The sequence below is a fragment of the Cimex lectularius genome, unplaced genomic scaffold, assembly GCF_000648675.2.
Source record: "Cimex lectularius strain Harlan isolate CLEC.00 unplaced genomic scaffold, Clec_2.1 scaffold312, whole genome shotgun sequence".
NCBI classification, from domain to species: domain Eukaryota; kingdom Metazoa; phylum Arthropoda; class Insecta; order Hemiptera; family Cimicidae; genus Cimex; species Cimex lectularius.
Window position 1 is genome coordinate 225,871 of NW_019392856.1, and position 19,023 is coordinate 244,893.

A 19,023-nucleotide genomic window follows, 5' to 3' on the forward strand; every position below is an offset into this window, starting at 1 on the left:
ATGGATTAGGAATGATTGGAAACAATTTCATAATATTTTCTGCCTGTTATAGCGCCCTTCAATTGATTCAAGATACTTACTGAAAAAATGCAATAGTTCAGAAAATATGGGAATCTATTACCAGTTTAGCCAGGACAAAAAAATTTGTGTTATTCTATTGGATCCCAAGCCATGTAGGTATAAAAGGCAATGAATTGGCAGACAGTAGAGCAAAATCTGCACACAATTTATCAGTAACCCCAGATTTAATGCTATACCAAGATATCCTTTGTGCTTTTAAAAGATTCTCTGTAGCAAATGGGCATATAAAATGGGAAACCATAGAAGATAATAAACTAAGAACTATAAAAAGCATACTTAAACCATGGAAAACATCAAGCCAAAACAAACTTAGGGATGGAAGTTGTGATCTGCAGATTATGAATAGATCAAAGTTACATGGCTATTTAATGGACTACCTCCTTGTTGTCAATGTGGAGAAGTATAAGGCCTCTTTCAGACGCGGCGGGGCAACTAGTTGAACGGACGGGTGTCAAGGAGTGTGTAACCTGGTAGCAAAATGTTTGGGAATCGCCCCAGCCACTTCACACACAATTAACTCGTCTGCCCAGGCGACACACACTTTTCACAAGTGCCTGTCGTGTTATCATCCCCACTGCTTGACTCAACTCAAAAGAGATTGCTCGGCATTCATCCTTCACACCAGTTGCTTAATTGAGTCAACTAAGTTGACCATTTAAAGTGTTGCAATTGCAAGTTTCAACGTGGAGCAATTCATTGAAGACATTCGAGTTAGACCTGTGATATGGGACTTGAGGTGTGAGGGGTGAGGAGGAACAAAATTATAAGAAGCAAAGCTTGGAGGGAAGTAGCACAACAGTGTTTGAGAGAAAGATTTCCCAATTTTATAACAATGGATAAAACCACACTTTTCTTTACTGGGTTTCCTCCTTTTTTGCTTCTCCTTTTGCAGAAGACCAAGCACAAGAAGTGCTCCTGCTTCCTCAAATTCTAACATCATACTGACCTCCCGTTGAGAAGAGAGGTTGATACCACAAGTTACCTGGTGTGAAACCAACAAAGAAGAGTTTTCACATGGCAGTAAACTAGTTGAGAGTCAACCGGGCAACTCAGTAGAATCAACCAAACCACCTCGTTTGAAAGAGGTCTGAGTGTCAAGCATTTGTTGTCCTCGCCAAATACGTGTCCAACTTACTCCCTCGTTCTTTACCAATATCTTAGGGGATGACCAATATACCAAGAATAAAGTTATAGAAAAAAAAAAAGTGATGGCTCTGAGGGTTTGGCTGTTGGCAGTGCAGGCAGATCCTCGCCCCCCAAACAGTGCTAGAAAAACACTAAATTAAAGTTCAAAAACTGGGTCTTGCACGGCGCCATTTTTTTCCAGTCCCTTTTTAGGGCTCTCTCGGATGTTGCTTCATTTGGGGTGCAGCCACATGAAGTGCTGACAAAACCAATCATGAAATAGCTAGCAAATAAACGAAATGACTAAATTGAAAAAGAAAAAAGGGAATTAATTAATTTAATCAGGGGAAAGAAAAAAAGAAATAAATAAGAAAGAGTAATGAATTTTAAATAAATAAAATACGCAAGCAAATAAAAGGCAATGATAACATAGTAGTTTATCGCCTATAAAAAGGAAGGGCAAAATGTCATTCTTTTTCCAAATTATAAAAAAAATTAAATTAAAAATTAATTAATTAAAAACCTATTAGACAGATGGATAATATTTCTTTTACAGTTAGATTGTACAGTTGAATCTCTTTCAATAGATAGGCTCATAAAGCTTTAAAAGCATTTACCCTTAAGAAAAATACTAAGAAAACAATTATTCACAAAAACAAAACAGAATTGGGCTGTTAAATGTGGCAAATAAAAAGATAAATTTAAATAAAGCTTTTTTTATCATCATTTGATAAAAATTCTCTAGATATGTAGAATTTTTTTTATGATTGTCAGTTCAAACGATAAGACCTTCATGGCAAATCACCATTCTGCAGCCTGAACTTACATAACAATGGGACCAACTTTTAATGTGTTGAATTTTGTACAAAATAGCAAAAAAATCATAGGAGCGGGTCTTAATTATATGTAAGTAGATGAAATTAAAGCTTTCAAGTACTGGATCAAGTCCAAATATGAATTTTTACAAGGTCGTGTGGTAGTTTGAAAAACATGTGTATTTTTCAAGATTATTACAATCTATTTAGGAAATATTTAACCACAAGAACAAGGAAGTGTCTATCTGNAAAAGCTTCGTAGGCTTTACTGTCAAGCAGTAGTTTGTTATTGTTTAGATCAAGTATTTTCAAATAACTGGTTGAACTTTAGGGAGCAGCTCTCCTCCGTACGGTGAGCTTCTTGGCTAATGTCTGATATGCATGTGTGACGTTTTCCTAGGATGTGACCTCCAGGGAAATACACTGGGAATGGTACTTGAACTATGAAATTTCTAGGTTCTCCCAGATGTACAATCTTGCAGTAAAATCAACATCGCTTATTTTGTTCAAGTTCTTGAAACTAGAGTGAGATAGTTTTCATCTTGCCTTTTTGGATGGACTTAATACAACACATTAATTTTTTAAACAATTATTTGAAAAAACAAGAGCGCAACTGCTGTTCTGAATCAAAAATTGTTTTAATTAGGAATGTAGGGGGGGGGAGCGCCAGTGGCTGCAACAGTTTAGGCGTTGACATGGCACTCACCACTGTAAGGTAAAGGTCCACGGTTCAAACCCGACATACGTACAAATGGGCTTTTTTTCAAAAACACTGCCACCCTGAGTGTTCATTTGACCCCTGTTACTTGGTATATATTAAACAAATTTGACTTTGATATATTAAAAAAAGAAGTAATTATTTGATAATGTTTCTTTTCTTTGTATAGTCAAATGTATTAAATAAATATATTATTAATAATTGTTTCATTTTGAAAAAACTGTAGTTAAAAAAACAACAAGAGAGTGCGACCACTGTTTTGACTTTAAAAAGTTTTAATAAGGAATGTAAATATATGTAAAACCATAAAAACTGTGAACTATATATTTAGTTCAATTTATTTTTCTTTAATATATTAAATACATACTTTTTTTGTTAATATGTGATGCAAAATCTAGTTCTAATGATATAAATTATTTTCACTGTTCCATATAACATTTCACATTCAAGCTTAAAATACAATTTAAAAAGTCCATTAACAGGAACAGAAGCTTTGTAATGCTTAAAATACGCCTTTTTTTTGTTTAAAAAATATCTTTTGCTCTTCTTTCATCCATGCAGGCAGGCCTAAATATTCTCTTATTTCTATTAGCTGGCAATTAATACATATTTTTTTATGAAAATAATAATATACCCAACTTTTTTTTAAAATTTCCTTTGTTTACAAATAGTAGGTGGTACTATAACATACATGCACAGCAAATACAGCCTTATAAATAATTTTTGAAAAAGCTCACAATAAATATTTTATTGCTTTTTTAAATTTTTTTAAATTTTATATTGCGCCTTGAGTTAGCTAGGTATTTCACTACAGTATTCAATTAGGTTTTTTTTATGAACAAATACAAAAATTTTATAACTCTTTACACTTTATCATATTCACATTAAAACATACAATTTTCAAGTGACTCATCAAACAATATTTGTTATATAAACGACACGTATAATATATAGAGAAATACGTTTACACATTGTTATTGTATTGAGCAATACAAATTTAGAAATAGTAAGTAGTCATAAACATCATATTTACAAAGCAAAACAATTTGTAATAAAAAAGTATAATAAAAAACATAAAAATTGCCTATTTCAATTCTTATGCGGTTAAAAACATTTATATATCTATTACAAAATTTGAATTTTTAATCCAAACAAATGAGATTCTTTTTTATTATTGATAAATCCAGTTATTTGGTAAAATTTTCATTAACATTAGGTAAAAACGTAATACTTGAAATTAGTTCTCTTTCTCCCATTTTATAAATCATTCCCATACATGCATTGTTGATAAATTTTGAAGAATATAGAGTTTAATACATCTTTCTGATTAATTTTAAATATAATTTTATGAAATCCCAAATATTGTTTTTTGTTTTAATACAGTGATATTAAAGACGATATAACAATCTATAGCTTTAAATATTTTCAAAAGGACAAAGTAAGAGGGAATGAGGGAGTGGTAATAGTGAGAAAAAAGAAGCACTCATTCCATTCTTTTTCCTATACAAAAATTTCGAAGGACTGAAATATTTTTTTAAAAATTTTGTCAGGAGTTGGGGCTTGACATGATTTCTACGTCTCTATTATTTAAAAAATTTACAAAATAAAATAAGTCTTCAACGACTTAATTAGTTTGGTAAACATAAATATTATTTAAATACAAATAAATATTTTTAAAAACTGTCTTTTACCTCAACTTCATTAAAATTTGTAACCAATATTTACAAGATCAAGACTTATTTTTAAAAATTGACAAATATAAGGGGGTCAAATATTATGGCCAGTTGATGTAAAACATACATGCAAAAAAAGCAAACATAAAAAGCCACCTGTCAGTTGGCTTTTTTTATGAGGGCATATCGCAAAGTGATAAAGTTAAATTCAATAAAGGACAAGCTTTTCTACTTATAAACATGAAATATATCGTAGGAAATGAAATATTATTTAAAAAATAAAATTATTCAACTCCTCTTAGACCATCTATGGGCATAGAATGAAGAACTTCATCAAGAAGCTGCAGAGCTCGATGTAAATGAACCTTAAAAACAAACAAAAAGTATAAATATAATAAAACCCCTTTTTAATATTTAAATGTAATATTTATTGTTTATATTTACATATTTTTAAAACAATTTATGGCAAGTGAACATATTACTAAATCAATATTTATAAGATGATTATTCAGAGATCGTGAGATGCGGTCTGGTGTGACATAGGTTTCAGAAAAACATTTTCTTTATCGTGCCAACGTTTCGATCTTTATTGAGTTCATCTTCAGGGCCTGGGATTTACAAACATTGTTTACATTTAACAAATACATGTAGGATGTGGAAAAAAGTGAATTTATACGATGCAAAAAATATTTTTTATATTAAATCAAAGTATTTCTACTCTTTTTTTTATACTTGATTGAATATAGAAAATATTTTTTGCATTGTATAAATTCACTTTTTTCCACATCGTACATGTATTTGTTAAATTTAAACAATGTTTGTAAATCCCGGGCCCTAAAGATGATCTCAATAAAGATTGAAACATTGGCACGATAATTTTTTTAAAAAATATTAAATCAAAGTATTTCTACTCTTTTTTTTAATACTTTTATTGAATATAAAAAATATTTTTTACTTTGTATAAATTCACTTTTTTCCACATCATGCATGAATTTGTTAAATGTAAACAATGTTTGTAAATCCCAGGCCCTGAAGACGATCTCAATAAAGATCGAAACATTGGCACGATAAAAAAAAATTTTTTTATATTACATCAAAGTATTTCTACTCTTTTTTTTAATACTTTGATTGAATATAAAAATATTTTTTTGCATTGTATAAATTCACTTTTTTCCACATCCTACAAGTATTTGTTAAATTTAAACAATGTTTGTAAATCCCAGGCCCTGAACTTACATCACACCAGACCGCATCTCACGATTTCTGAATAATCATCGACTAACGGTCACTAATCACTACACAAATATTTATAAGGGTGGGGCTAGATCAAAGGGACTTCAACTTCGACCTTCCTACCTCACACTGAGCATAAACATCACAGACTAAAAACCTTCATAATATGCACAAATTCATTCACTGTGTCTTAGAACCAGGTAAAGAAGGGAAAGGGCCATACTAATGAGATTAAGCATAGGCTATACAAGGCTTAGACCCTAGAGACATAAGGATACCGAGCATGAAGAAGCGAAGTGACTAGCGTGACTTCATCATTGCTCCCCATCCTCTCCACCCATTAGATGTTATAAGATTCATGACAAATACCAAAAGAGAAAAATGGGAAATCGCTGGGAACATTTTTCTGCCAAATAATGAGGCAAATGGACTAGCATTGGTCCTTTGTCCATGGAAACCAGGTTGAGAAGGGAAAGGGCCATAATAACAAGGTTATACAAGCCATACTAGGTTTATGCATGGACACTTGCTGGCCAGAAAGAGACCTCATTAGTGCCTATTATGTACTGAGCAAATAAGCATTTAGACATATTACTAAATCAGTGTTTATAAGGGGAGGGAGTCAGATCAAAGGGACTTCAACTTCAATCCCTCCTTGTTTTCATATATGAACAAATTCGCTCAGTTGGTCCCAAGAAAAAAGCCTCCATGTTTCCAACAATAAATAAAATAGACAAACAGCCAAAAGGGATCGATGCCAATGGGAAAAAGATTGTGCTGGTCTGAATTCCTAGACATATAAGGATAGTTGCTAGGGATAGCTGGGACTGAAGCAGCAGACAAAGTGGCTGATGAGGGTGCATTAGTGCATGGCTCACACCCCATCCTCTCCGGCCAGCAAACATTATAAGATTAATGACAAAATAAATGAGGAAATCGCTAAGACAGACTTCTGCCAAATTATAGCAGATAAAGATTGGCATTGGTCCCTGGTCCAAAGAGGTCAGTTCGAGAAGGGAAAGGGCCATACTAGGCTTTCACACGGGCACTTCTGGCTGAAAAAAGACCACATTAATACCCATTATGTAGCTAATAAGCATTGAGCATATTTTACAATGCAGAAAACTAGAAGCCTGCTGGATGAGCTATGGAGTTCCTACTGACCAAGCATGGCACATCAACGAGCACAGTTGATTATTTCAGTACCTCGGGATTATAACTTTTTTTAAATGTATGTGTTGTATTTTCGTGTTAGTAATAAATTGTTAGTGTGGGTGAGAGGAGAATCCCCACTTCAAGTAATATCAAGTACTCTGGGGTGAAGGTGTAATGTCTTCAGGACCAAAGTTAGTGTGATGGTTAGTTTAAACCCTAGGGGAGTGAATGTGGACAGTCGTCTTGTGTTGGGAGGTGAATTAAAACCAGCGTTGTCGGAATATCCAGTATCAGTATCACAGGGGACTGCAGCGTCTTTTAGAGGCATAGCATACTGGGACATTGCATGGAGGTGCTGGGCTAAGCATGGGGAAGCAGGGGTTATGTGTTATGGCTACATGTCATCTTGCTCTTTCAATAGTAATTTGATAACCTGAGGTAATGAGAGGTTAGCAAGTTGAGCAAACAGGATTTAAAAAAAAAAAAAGTGCGGCAGTGAGAAAGATCTGGAATAGAAAGAAAAATTGTGCGTCATGTGCAAAGGGTCAATGATGGCCACTAAATGTTTGTCAGCCTATAAATAATAATAAACTATAACTACTACTATAACCATAATTGTAAATAAAGTTTGCTAGCAATGCAGTAATATCAATATTTTCAATTTACTTACTTCGATCCAACAAGGTGTTTCTTTAATTGACTGCCTAGGATAATCCGGTCCCCAGCCTTTTACAAAACTCAACCGTAGGATGCACAGCCTTCTTAAATCATCAACTCCAATACATGCCGAGGCGCTTAAACCTTTTCAAATAAGGATATTTTATTAATTAATTATTAAAAGAAAATGTATATTCAAAAGAAATCAAATTCATTTTTTTGTTATGTAATACTCACTGATAGCAGGAGCAATTCCACCGACGCTGTGTGGTCCGGGGATGTGCCCTGCAACAGCTGCAGCTTGAGCAGCAGCTGCCGCCTGAGCCGTGGCGGCTTGCTGTTGCATCTGACTATGGCATTGCCTCAGGTCAAAGACTTTGATGTAGGCAGAAGGGTAGATTTTATGCACGGCATCTCCAGGCGATCGCCCGGCTTCCCTGTCTAAGTAGTACGACTGTACAAAAACTGAGTGATCACTAAGACACCTCAGCCAGACATCCCCTTCCCCGCGTAGGTCCAATTGTACACCTTTACCTATATGCAGTCTTTGAAAGAAAAAAGTGTTTTCAGTAAACTTAGTATATTTTATTACCCTGTTGAGTATCTAAGTGTCTTATCCGTACTAAATGCAAAAATAAAAAGAATAAACATCCAACATGATTCTAATAACTGATGTAATTTATAACTGCTTTTTACAAATTATGATTTTTTTTTTTTTTCAATTTGTAATATATTTAATGATTGTCAATGGGATTGTAAATTTATTCTCACAATGCTTAGAAATTTTTTGTAGTTACCTTGCTCGCTCACTCTGTTCAGTACGATGAACGTTACTAAGAGCTCCAAGGCAAAATCTATTTGCCCCAGAAGGATCGACATAACCATCAACTGTAACATTTGGACAAGAAGAAGAGACTTTGAAAGTTTCGCCGACTTGAGTGTCCAATTCAAAATAGGCGATTGAACACCAGTATTCAGGAGCCGGTTGGTTTGAAAGTAATCCACCACTGACTCCCATTTCGGACCCAACTCCATGACCCCCTAGATAATAATTAGGTTAGTATTTTGAAAATATTTCCAAAAATTGAAATGCACAAACAGTATGTTCCATGGTGTTGAGGCGGCGGCTGCATGCTCTGGGTGTACGTCAACGTGTAGCCACTCCAGGCCGCTTGACTGCCAGTATTGAAAGTGTCTGGCTGTTGGCCTTGTGGAGGTGGTGCAGGGCTTTGGGCCGACGTCGAGAGCGTTGTCACGCCTTGCGGCTGGGCGCTGCTCACAACAGGTACACTTGCAGTACCCGTAGCCGTACTGATGGGACTAGCACCACTTTCCGCTACTAGCGTCACTGCTAAAAATTGAACCGAATGTATTTCAAATATGGTTATCATTATACAAAAAATGACTAACAAAGAGTGGTTTCCTGAGAATCAATTGACTGCTGAGGTATACTCGTGTAGAATGTTTGTTGAGATCCTTGTTGATTTTCTGTAGGGGATACCATACCAGTTGGAGAAGACTGTACAACAGGGCTAGGTGCTGATCCACTTGTCCCTGAAAGATTATTATCGAATGTGAAAATGAATAATAAAACAAATATATAATTATTTAAGCATATCTATTTTAGTGTTAATGTCTAATTTTCCCCACCCTTCCTTTCATAAATTTCCCTTTTATTGTTAGTAGAAAACAAAAACAAACACTTTGATAACGAGTATTGGAATAATACACCCCTCCCCCCCTAGAGTTTATAAATTACTTATAATGGACTATTGATACTTTATTACAGGATATTTGCAATACTTATATAATCAGAAAATTCATTGACAATCTTACAGAACATTTTATTATGACAAACTTTAACCAAAATTAATGATTCACTAAAAATAGAACAAAACATATAAAAACATATATCCCTCTAAATGATCTTTAATATCATTTGAGGATTGAAACAATTATCACAATTTTACAAGAAACTGCGATGGTTAATGTAAAATATTATGGTCATTTATATTTAAATTCTTTTATTTATTGTGACGATGCAACAGTTACTTTATGTTGACCGATCGACACTGATCACTTTGCTGGGTCTTTCTTTTCTTGCTGATTTACATTTTACTCATACACATTTCTGCCACTATGTTTATAATTAAAGATAGCATGAAGCTAAAATATGCATAAATGAAATATAATCCAGCGAGAATAGACAGACTCAGTTAAGCGATCAGTGTAGATCATTTCAACATGCGTCCAACCAACACTACAAACATACTTTAACTTATAGATTATGATACAAATGAATACTGTTTGTACATTGTTAGTATTTTCAACTCCAAGTTAAGCTAATTAACACTGAATCATCAAAGGTAATTTTTAGAAAATTAAGAAAAAATAATTATCTTAAAATATTTAACACTTAAATTGGTACAAAATGTTTACAATGATTTGAACTTTGCTTCTTTTATTTGGAAACTTAGGCCCAAAACACATTGGACTGTCTCAGGCTGGAGGATGCTCCAGGATGTTTGAAGCCAACGTGACTGTTTTAGTAAGGTTCAAGTGGAGACAAACCACACCGGCCAAGTCAAACTTCAGTCTGTTCCAAGCAAAATGATTGCCTGGTGTTGTTTGATAAACGGTTTGCTTCAAACATTACCAACAAAAGTAACATATACTATGCATTTTTCTAAGTCCCACATCTCATTTTTTGTCTCATATTTTTAAAGAAATGACCGGCTGTTACTATTGACATGGTTGCAAACCTAATGATTCATTTTCAGTATCCAGAATAAAGTTAAAAGAGACAGTAAACTCCAAATTGACTTGGTTGATTTTTTTGACAATTAATTGACTTGAGTGATTGTTTTGACAATCAATTGACAAATTGATTTTTTAAGAATTTAACCCTAACCATCCCCAAATTGACATTTTTGAAAAGTTTTATGACAGATAAATTATCAGATGTGAGGAAGAATTTAATAAATTGGAAGATCAAAGCAAGTATGATGTGACCCTTTTAAAATAATTCATTGAATAGCACCAGTTCATCAGCCAACAATTAATTATAACAAAATATTGAGTGCACACATATATAAATTGTAATTTGTCACATAATCACACAAAAACTTCACTACTGACTAAACAGGTTTGTCGTTCCAGTTATATTGTTCAGGTTAGATTCAAACAACTTGACTTATCCGGTGTGTTTTAGGCCTTAAGATGCATGGGACAAAACAGTGCAAATCCAAGAGAAAAAAACAAAAAACTAAAAACTGCAATAATTTCAAAATCAAGAAATCTAACAAATAGCATAACATGAAATGTAATGTGTCTTTCATGCTTTATTCAAAACAAAACTTAAAACAATTAAAACGATGGGTGGATGGAATGTTAAACGTACCTTGAACAACAGGAGAGGTGATGGATAAATAATACTTAAAAAACATTTTATCACTTATTACTCAAATATTGGACCTTTGACTTACTGTGAATTTGCGAATGTTGAGGTGCCCACTGTGGTCTTATATCCACTTGTGGTCTAGGAGGTCTCGAGTCTATTTTTCCCATGTAGCTGCTTCCTGGACTGCTGACTCCACTTGTTCCACCTTCCCCAACATTTACTAAACCTGCATGCACAATCCACAACACCCAATTGTGTAAAAGAAAAAAAAAGGAAAAAAGAACTGTTGACATCAGTACTAAGCAGTGAAAAGTGGTTTTAACTGTAGAGCGCTAATGTTAGCAATATAGTTATATTTTATAAATGCGAAACTCACTTAAAACTGCTGATATACTTACCTTTCTCTATTGAACTAGAGCTTAGTTAACATAAAATTCATTACAATTAAGCTTTATCTAGTATAAAGAGCCGACTTAATTACTGTGAAAAAAAATGTTTATGCTTTATGAAACAAGTGAAAAGGAGAATCAAATGTGTGCATAAATATTCTTTTGCAACCATGCAAGTGTGATAGGCTAAAAGAATAAAGAAATGTGATATAAATATAAAACTATACACTAAATGTACACAAAATACAGGCGAAAAATCAATTTGAACAACCGACCTTGCATGGGGTGCGAGTGATACTGCATCTGCTGTGGAGCATGGTGCTGGACCGTGGCCTGATCTTGATCGACTTCGATTGCCCCTGGGACGACACTGTATTCATCTTTCACTCGGTTCGGCCCAGACTGAAGGCTCAGACCTGACAGGTCTGTTGGACAACACTCAACGATATTAGACATAATTCAACAATTTTAACACATAATAATAGAGATAGAGACAATCGTAGTTGCCGCATCTGTACTAACATGCAAATTGGGGTTCTAAATGTGTACACTCAGTGGCAGTTAAGATGGTAAATTCTAATGATTATCAATAGAAAATATATTTTTTGTTTGTTAACCAAATAAAAATGTTTTTAAAAAGAAATGCCATATTTTTACACACATCTGAAGTTTGTCTATTTTTTTAGTGTGGACAGTGTAACCATAAAATAAAAACTATAATAAAATTATAATTCATAAACTATACAGAAAATATATTTGTATAGTCTATTTATTTCTGAAAATATCAACAATTACGTACAATGTAAGATGTTGATCTGGTGTATACATGTGTTGTAACAGTTTTCAATTCCACAAACCTGCATCAACAAATATAATGCACTCCTGAGGATGGCTTTATAAAAGGCTGAAAGCGTGGCAAGTGATTGCAGTTTTTTTCTTCTGCACCAGATCAACATCTTACACTAATACCACTGGTTGATAATTCCGTATGGTCATAATGTGCAATAATAATAAAAATAACTCTCTTGTAACTCATCAAATTAATTTTTTTTTACTGTACAACATTTAATTCCCAACTGCCTTTAAATGAAAGTGAGATAATTTAATATCCTTGGTTATTATTTATTTATTATTAAATATTTCAAGCATAACCCATAAACATTTCTAAGAGATAAAGCTTTTTTGTAATAAAGTATAATTTTTCGGAATACAAATAAAGCCAATAAATTAATTCTGTTTTTAATTGATCCAATTCTTCCTTCGTTGTAAAAATGTAAAATTTTTAATATGTGTATATAAAAATTAATTTCATGCTGTAAAGCCCAGTTGTGTTAAGTTAAAAATAATAATAACAATTAAAGCTAATTAACTAAATAAAATAGAAATTAAGTAAGAAATAATTTATTGTGCATTTAACATTTTCAGACTAGTGACGAGTTATCTCGTCCTCGTGGTTTTTTTGCCTTTTGGGAGCCCTAGCTGGACACCCATGTCATATATATACATAAATGTAAAATTAATTAAGATTAGACCTGAAGCAGACAAAATATTTCATCAAAAGCTTAGTGTTGGTACAAAAGTATTGTTTGTTTTCTGACCACAACCCTAATCCACGAGATTCTATTATTCAGTAAAGGCTGATTGATCGGATAGAAGATATTAAGTTTTAAAATACATAATAATGAGGGGATGGAGTGGCCGAGTAGTTAGGGTGCCTGACTTGTATTTGCCATACTAGTGGTTCTGGGTACAAATCCTGGTTAAGCCCATGACTTTTTAATTGATAATGGCGTGACGAAAGTATTTTAAAGTGGTTTGATACTCAAAGGGATTATGATAGATAGTTAAACCCTACATGACAGGAATTACTTTACTTTACCTTTTTTCAATATTCTTTACATAATACATAATTTTTGACTCAATTCACTTAAATACAATTTTGAATTTTTTCCATTACATTAAAGGAATTGGTCAACGTTATAGAAGTAAGAGCAATTCAAAGCGAGACTTTGAAATTCAATGTATAGTACAAAATAAGTCAGGCAAAATGCTGGAGTTTTACCATCTGAAAATCAGTCCCAAAAAGTTAATAAATTGTTAAATGCACAATAAAAAAATTGTTAGAAAAAAATACGTAAAACTGTCACAATTTTGTTATTAGCAAACTGTGAAGAGACAGTTGAAATGAGTGAAGAAGTAAATTTGGAAATAAAAGGAGAAATTATGCAATTTATTTTAACCAGAAGATAATTTTTGAAGATTATTATCTACAAATTTAAAATTTAGAATAAATTAAGTAATTTTCAAAGAGAAGTGAAACATAATGAACAATACTTATTATTTTTAAATTAATTGTTAAGGTGTACACTTAAATTATTTAACACAAAATATTCAATCCACTGACCTATACCTGGGGAAACGACTCTTTCATAATGGTAAGGATTCACACACACAGAGTCACACTTGAGATCAAATGCGAACTGGCAGTATTTAACGTGCTTCAGTTCGTTTTTGTGCAGATCAGGCCAACGCCATATCCTAGCATAAATGACATGGGGAAAGCCTTTCCTCCCTGCAACCTAAATTATTTTGGTGTCAAACAAAAAATAACAAATTAGGATGTATAAAGCCATAAGTCTTTCCTTATTGTTATGTAAATATAAAATAAAGGATTAGTGTTTTCTTATCTCGTTAATGCATGTATTGAATATTTCTATTGGTAAATATAACAAATTCTCAATTTATGGCTTGATATAATTTTTTCTTGGTGTTTTACCTGCAATCGACCATCAAGGGTCCTTTGTATAGTGACACATTTGCTATGATGAGATCCATTTGTTGTGATTGCGGTGATCAAACTGTCGAGTTCATCTCGTTTTTCCTTAAATTAAAAAAGTAAATAAATACTGACATGTTTTGTAAATAATTAAGTTTTATTACCTTCAGTTTTTTTACAAGACTTTCTATGGCCCTTTTTGCAAATCCTTCTGATTCACCACCTTGCCGGTGGCACATCAAGCTATGGACTATGCTTAAACAGGCATCTGCAGATGTAGGTGTGCTAGTAGTCATAGTGGTAGTCATTTCTCTCACTGAAATAATAATGAAATAAATGTCGTATGAAAAAAAAAATGTTAAAAATGATCAAAATGCAAAGTCCTATAGAACAAAACTATTTCAACTGTTATTGTTTGCGCGGGACTACCAAAATGTTTTCTTCACACATATTACAATGTTTTGAAAACATCAATGCCAATGCCAATTAAAACAAAAAATTCTGAGATTTTATATTTAGGTCTTAGGACGATGGAGTTGTAGTTTGGGCATTTCCAATCATTTGGTCTGCCTATCCTTGCAGTTTTGTTCTGTCAGATGTGTTTCAGCTTCTCCTCAGTATTGAACAACAAGTATACCAAAATGATTGGAAACGACTAAACTAGAAATTTAAATAATGTCTTCTGTTTGTCCTGCATAATTCACAAATTTGCAGGCCAGAATTTTAAAATATAACATTATATTGGTATGAATGAAAGTATAAGTTTTGGCATCATATAAATATGAAATGTGTGTATTATAGGGTGTAATTTTGCTAAGATATTCCAAACTTTAACACAAAATAAGAATATACAATAAGAAGTTTGCAAAACATTGCGACAAGGTCGAATTGTGACTAGACCATCCCAATCTTTTAATTTTTGCTGAGTTTGTCCACCAGAAGCATGATTATGTTGAAAAGTCTGAAATGGCTGAAATTGAAACCGGCAAGGACAGCAAGATTGCAATAATTAGGGTTGATCAAAATATAACTTGTCAGTTTGTTTTATACACAAAGTATTATTAATAAATTTAAATAGAAGGACTGCCATTTTGCACTGATATTTGGTCACTTATTGGGTCTGTTTACACTCTTGGGAAGTTACTCAAATGCGTTTCGGCTTTGATCCATCTTCAGTGAGGAACTCCAACCATCGCTGAAGATGGTGCAAAGCTGTAACACGTTTGAGTAACTTAAAAACACGCAGGTGTAGACGGACCCAGAAAGTAACCCACCTATTCAACACGTGTTCACATACATGCAAAACCAACACCCACCATCAACCAGAACTGACATTGTCATTGATATGTAGGTATAGAGTCAGAGGTCTTGAGTTTGAGTCCCATTCGTGTCACCAATTTTTCATCTCAACCACACTTTACATAAAAGTTATAAATTAATTTAAATAAATACTTTTGTTAACTATGATCAACTAAAACAAACAGATATTGATGATAGAAAAATAAGGAAATAACACAGAATGATCTCATATTGATAATTTAGTTTTAGAAATGTATTAAAATTGAAATACTTGAATGAAATAAACTGTGAAAAAATGTATTTTAATATTTTTCAGAGCCTGTGTACACAAGTTTATTTTTAAGTCAGCCAATCTCTATATGATTTGGATCTGACATTTGGACGCACTGTGATTACACATGAGTCAAAAGTCAGATCAGATATCAGACCAAATATGAACAGTATGAACATAAAAACATTTTGACCAACAGATCAGGTGTAAATGGCCAACCTAAATTAAAATTATATAAACTCTAGATTTCCTTAGAGTCACTTATTAACTTCTTATTTTTGTTGATATATCTACATTAAGTGAAGTAAGTTCTGACAAATCAAAGGAAAATTTAATCAAAATAATACCTATTGCCTTAGAAAATCAAGGCTTTAAAGGATTGCACAATGTAGATAGGATTATGACTGAATATTTAGGAAGGAAAATAGACGCACTGGACTTTGTAAACTTTTGAACCGAACATCCGTCTGATAATTATTGTTAAAAAGTAAAATATTGAATAAAAATGGCTTGATGTAATGTCTGTGTACTAAAGTGTATTCCTACCATCAGCTCTGACTATAGTGAAATGATGGTCAGTTCTGACAGTTGGGTGCACTGTGATTACATCCGACTCAGCAGTCATATATAATCACAGACCAAATATGAGCAGTATGATATATACTCATATATATATATACACATATTTTTAACAACATATCAGATCTAAGTGGGCAACCTAAATTAAAATTAAATAACCATTTTAGATTTCCATATTCACAATAGTTAGCTTCTTGCCGCCTGTCTCCTTTAAATCAGAGATGAAGCCAAGACTGACATTTCCTAGTAAAATCTGGCCTCAAACCAAGTTATGTTGCTTAGAAAACCAATGCTTGGAAAGATTGCACAATGAAGATATAATTATGATTGTATATTCAGGGAGGAAAATACAGGCACTGGGGCTTGTAAACTTTTGAACCGTCCTTCCGTCTGAAGATTATTGTTAAGCAATAAAATATTGAATAAAAATAGCTTGAGGTATTGTCTGCAATCTAAAGTTTAGTCCTACCATCAGATCTGATTACAGTGAAATGATGGTCAGTTCTGAGTGTTGGGCGCACTGTGATTACATCCGACTCGGCAGTCATATACAATCACAGACCAAATATGAACATTATGATATATACACATGTTATTTTTAACATCATATCAGATCTAAGTGGGCAACCTAAATTAAAATTGGATAACCACTTTAGATTTCCATATTCACAACAGTTAGCTTCTTGCCATCTGTCTCCATTAAAACCGAGACGAAGCCAAGACTGACGTTTCCTAGTAAAATCTGGCCTCAAACCAAATTATGTTGCCTTAGAAAATCAAGGTTTTGTAAGATTGCACAATAAAGATATAATTATGATTGTGTATTCAGGGAGGAAAATGCAGGCACTGGGGCTTGTAAACTTTTGAACCGACCTTCGGCCTGAAGATTATTGTTAAGCAATAAAATATTGAATAAAAATAGTTTGCGGTAATGTCTGTATGCTAAAGTTTATTCCTACCATCAGATCTGATTATGGTGAAATGATGGTCAGTTCTGACAGTTGGGTGCACTGCGATTACATCCGACTCAGCAGTCAGTATAACATCAGACCAAATGGAAACAATAATAAACAATAAACATATCATTTTTAACATCGTATCATATGTAAGTGGGCAACCTGAATTAAAATAGATTAGATTTCTTTCCTCAAATTTTTTAACTTGTTGTTTCTAAGATGTGAAATATGCAGAGTTGAAGTATGAACGTTTCTGTTTGAATAAGATGAAAAACACCAATAAACAAAGAACTTAGGAAATTTTTCTTCGTAATCCCAATGAAAATCTTGCAAAAACTTGGCATTAAGGGAAATTTTAGAGATTCTACATAGCCCTCGAGACTGCAGAGGGCCTAACCGATATGGAATTGTGCAGTAACACTCCAGAGGACAGGTCGTCCCTCCAGGGGGTTGAAATAGAGGGTTGTATTCTTTAAAACGGGCTCACCTTCCATTTGAAAATTATTGTTGATTTGGTGCCCAGCACCCGAGAGGCCGACCATCATGTAAAGACGGTGACCATCCGTCCTGAATCCAGCAGGACAGTCATGCGATCGAGTACCAGCACGTATGGGTCCCCTTTTGCAGGAGAAGATGCGATGCACTCCTCTTTTCCGCCACGGAAATCCACTTTTACTATTTAAATAACAGTTTAAAACTGTCCCAAGTAACCTCTCTTACTAGATAAATAAATATATATGCAGTCAGCCTGTGAGGATGACATAGAATCGGACTGTCATGGGGCTTAAGTCGGATTTAAGATGACGGGCGAAATGTAGAAGGGTGCGGGGTGGACGTCACGTGGTCATTCCCAACTCCCTGTTTCACCAATTTCCTCCCCTTTCGTTTTTCTTCTTCTTCCTCCCTTTATTAAAGAATAACAAACATTTTTTTCAATTAATACTAATAAACTTTGTTTTAAAATTTCCAAATGCTGTACTGATATTGCTGTATTACATGAGTTTAACATAAACTTTATTCAATGTTTGTCATTTATAGCTACTTTCATCAAACAAGACTAATTTTATGAGAGTGATGAAAATTGTAATTTAATAATGTAGCACGATATTGTTTAACTCCACTTAATAAACGGACACTTAATTAACTATTTTACCTTCTATTCATAAGATAGATATCAAATTGTGAAACTTAATTCAGTAACTTCTAAAAGAATAACAATATTGTCTGGTGTACCTCAGGGGTCATTACTAGGCCCATTCTTTTTTATTCTGTTTTCACTCCCTTAATTTCTCCCTCTTTTGCTGATGACCTGAAGTTTTTTCCCAACTATTCATTAATACACACTGAGAAGAAGAAAAAAATAAATACTTTTAACTAAAACCACAGTGTAATTTTGTCATTACCAATAATTTTTTGATTTTCATTTCTTTGTAATCTGTAAAATGGATTCGGCAATTTTGACAAAATTCTTCAAAGCCCACCACTGAAGGCGACGAGAAGCCAAATAACATTTGACAGATCAAACCAGGATCATCAACCACTAGTTTAACGGCACCAATTTCTTACAGATTAAATGAATTAAATAAAAGTAATAAAAACGCCAAATGATTATTTTTCACTCAGAAACAAAGAAAGACATAAAAGAGAGATAAATTATACGTTTTAACCAAACCACATTGTAATTAGTTCATTATCGACCATTTTTTGTCTTCCTATCTTCAGACAGACCAGAAATAGCCTTGAAATAATTATGTATCCACTAGTTTGAAGTTCCAATTATTTACAGATTAAATAACAAATAAAATTAATAAAAACTTTAACAATTCATTCAGTTTCACTGAAAAGGAAAGAAATATATCAAAAAAGTAATAAATTTTTAACAACTTTTAATTAAAC

At 33.1% G+C, this 19,023-nt stretch overlaps 1 protein-coding gene across 4 annotated transcripts; it reads right to left on the reverse strand.

Moving 5' to 3' along the window:
* Positions 1 to 3,049: 3,049 nt before the first annotated feature.
* On the reverse strand, positions 3,050 to 17,929 carry LOC106661881 (mothers against decapentaplegic homolog 4). 4 transcript variants are annotated; one of them, XM_014385614.2, is made up of 12 exons: positions 17,615 to 17,928; positions 14,187 to 14,338; positions 14,023 to 14,127; positions 13,657 to 13,825; positions 11,522 to 11,671; positions 10,943 to 11,083; positions 8,868 to 9,011; positions 8,557 to 8,808; positions 8,255 to 8,498; positions 7,695 to 8,002; positions 7,471 to 7,601; positions 3,050 to 4,777 (listed from the first exon to the last, which is right to left on the reverse strand). In XM_014385614.2, the coding sequence occupies exons 1-12, from the start codon at positions 17,670 to 17,672 to the stop codon at positions 4,697 to 4,699; spliced, it is 1,935 nt and encodes a 644-aa protein (XP_014241100.1). In that variant the 5' UTR covers positions 17,673 to 17,928; the 3' UTR covers positions 3,050 to 4,696. The 4 variants fall into 4 exon arrangements, with proteins under 4 accessions (XP_014241100.1, XP_014241099.1, XP_014241102.1 ...); XM_014385613.2 differs by having other exon boundaries at positions 13,651 to 13,825; positions 17,615 to 17,927; XM_014385616.2 differs by lacking the exon at positions 11,522 to 11,671 and having other exon boundaries at positions 13,651 to 13,825; positions 17,615 to 17,929.
* Positions 17,930 to 19,023: the final 1,094 nt, after the last annotated feature.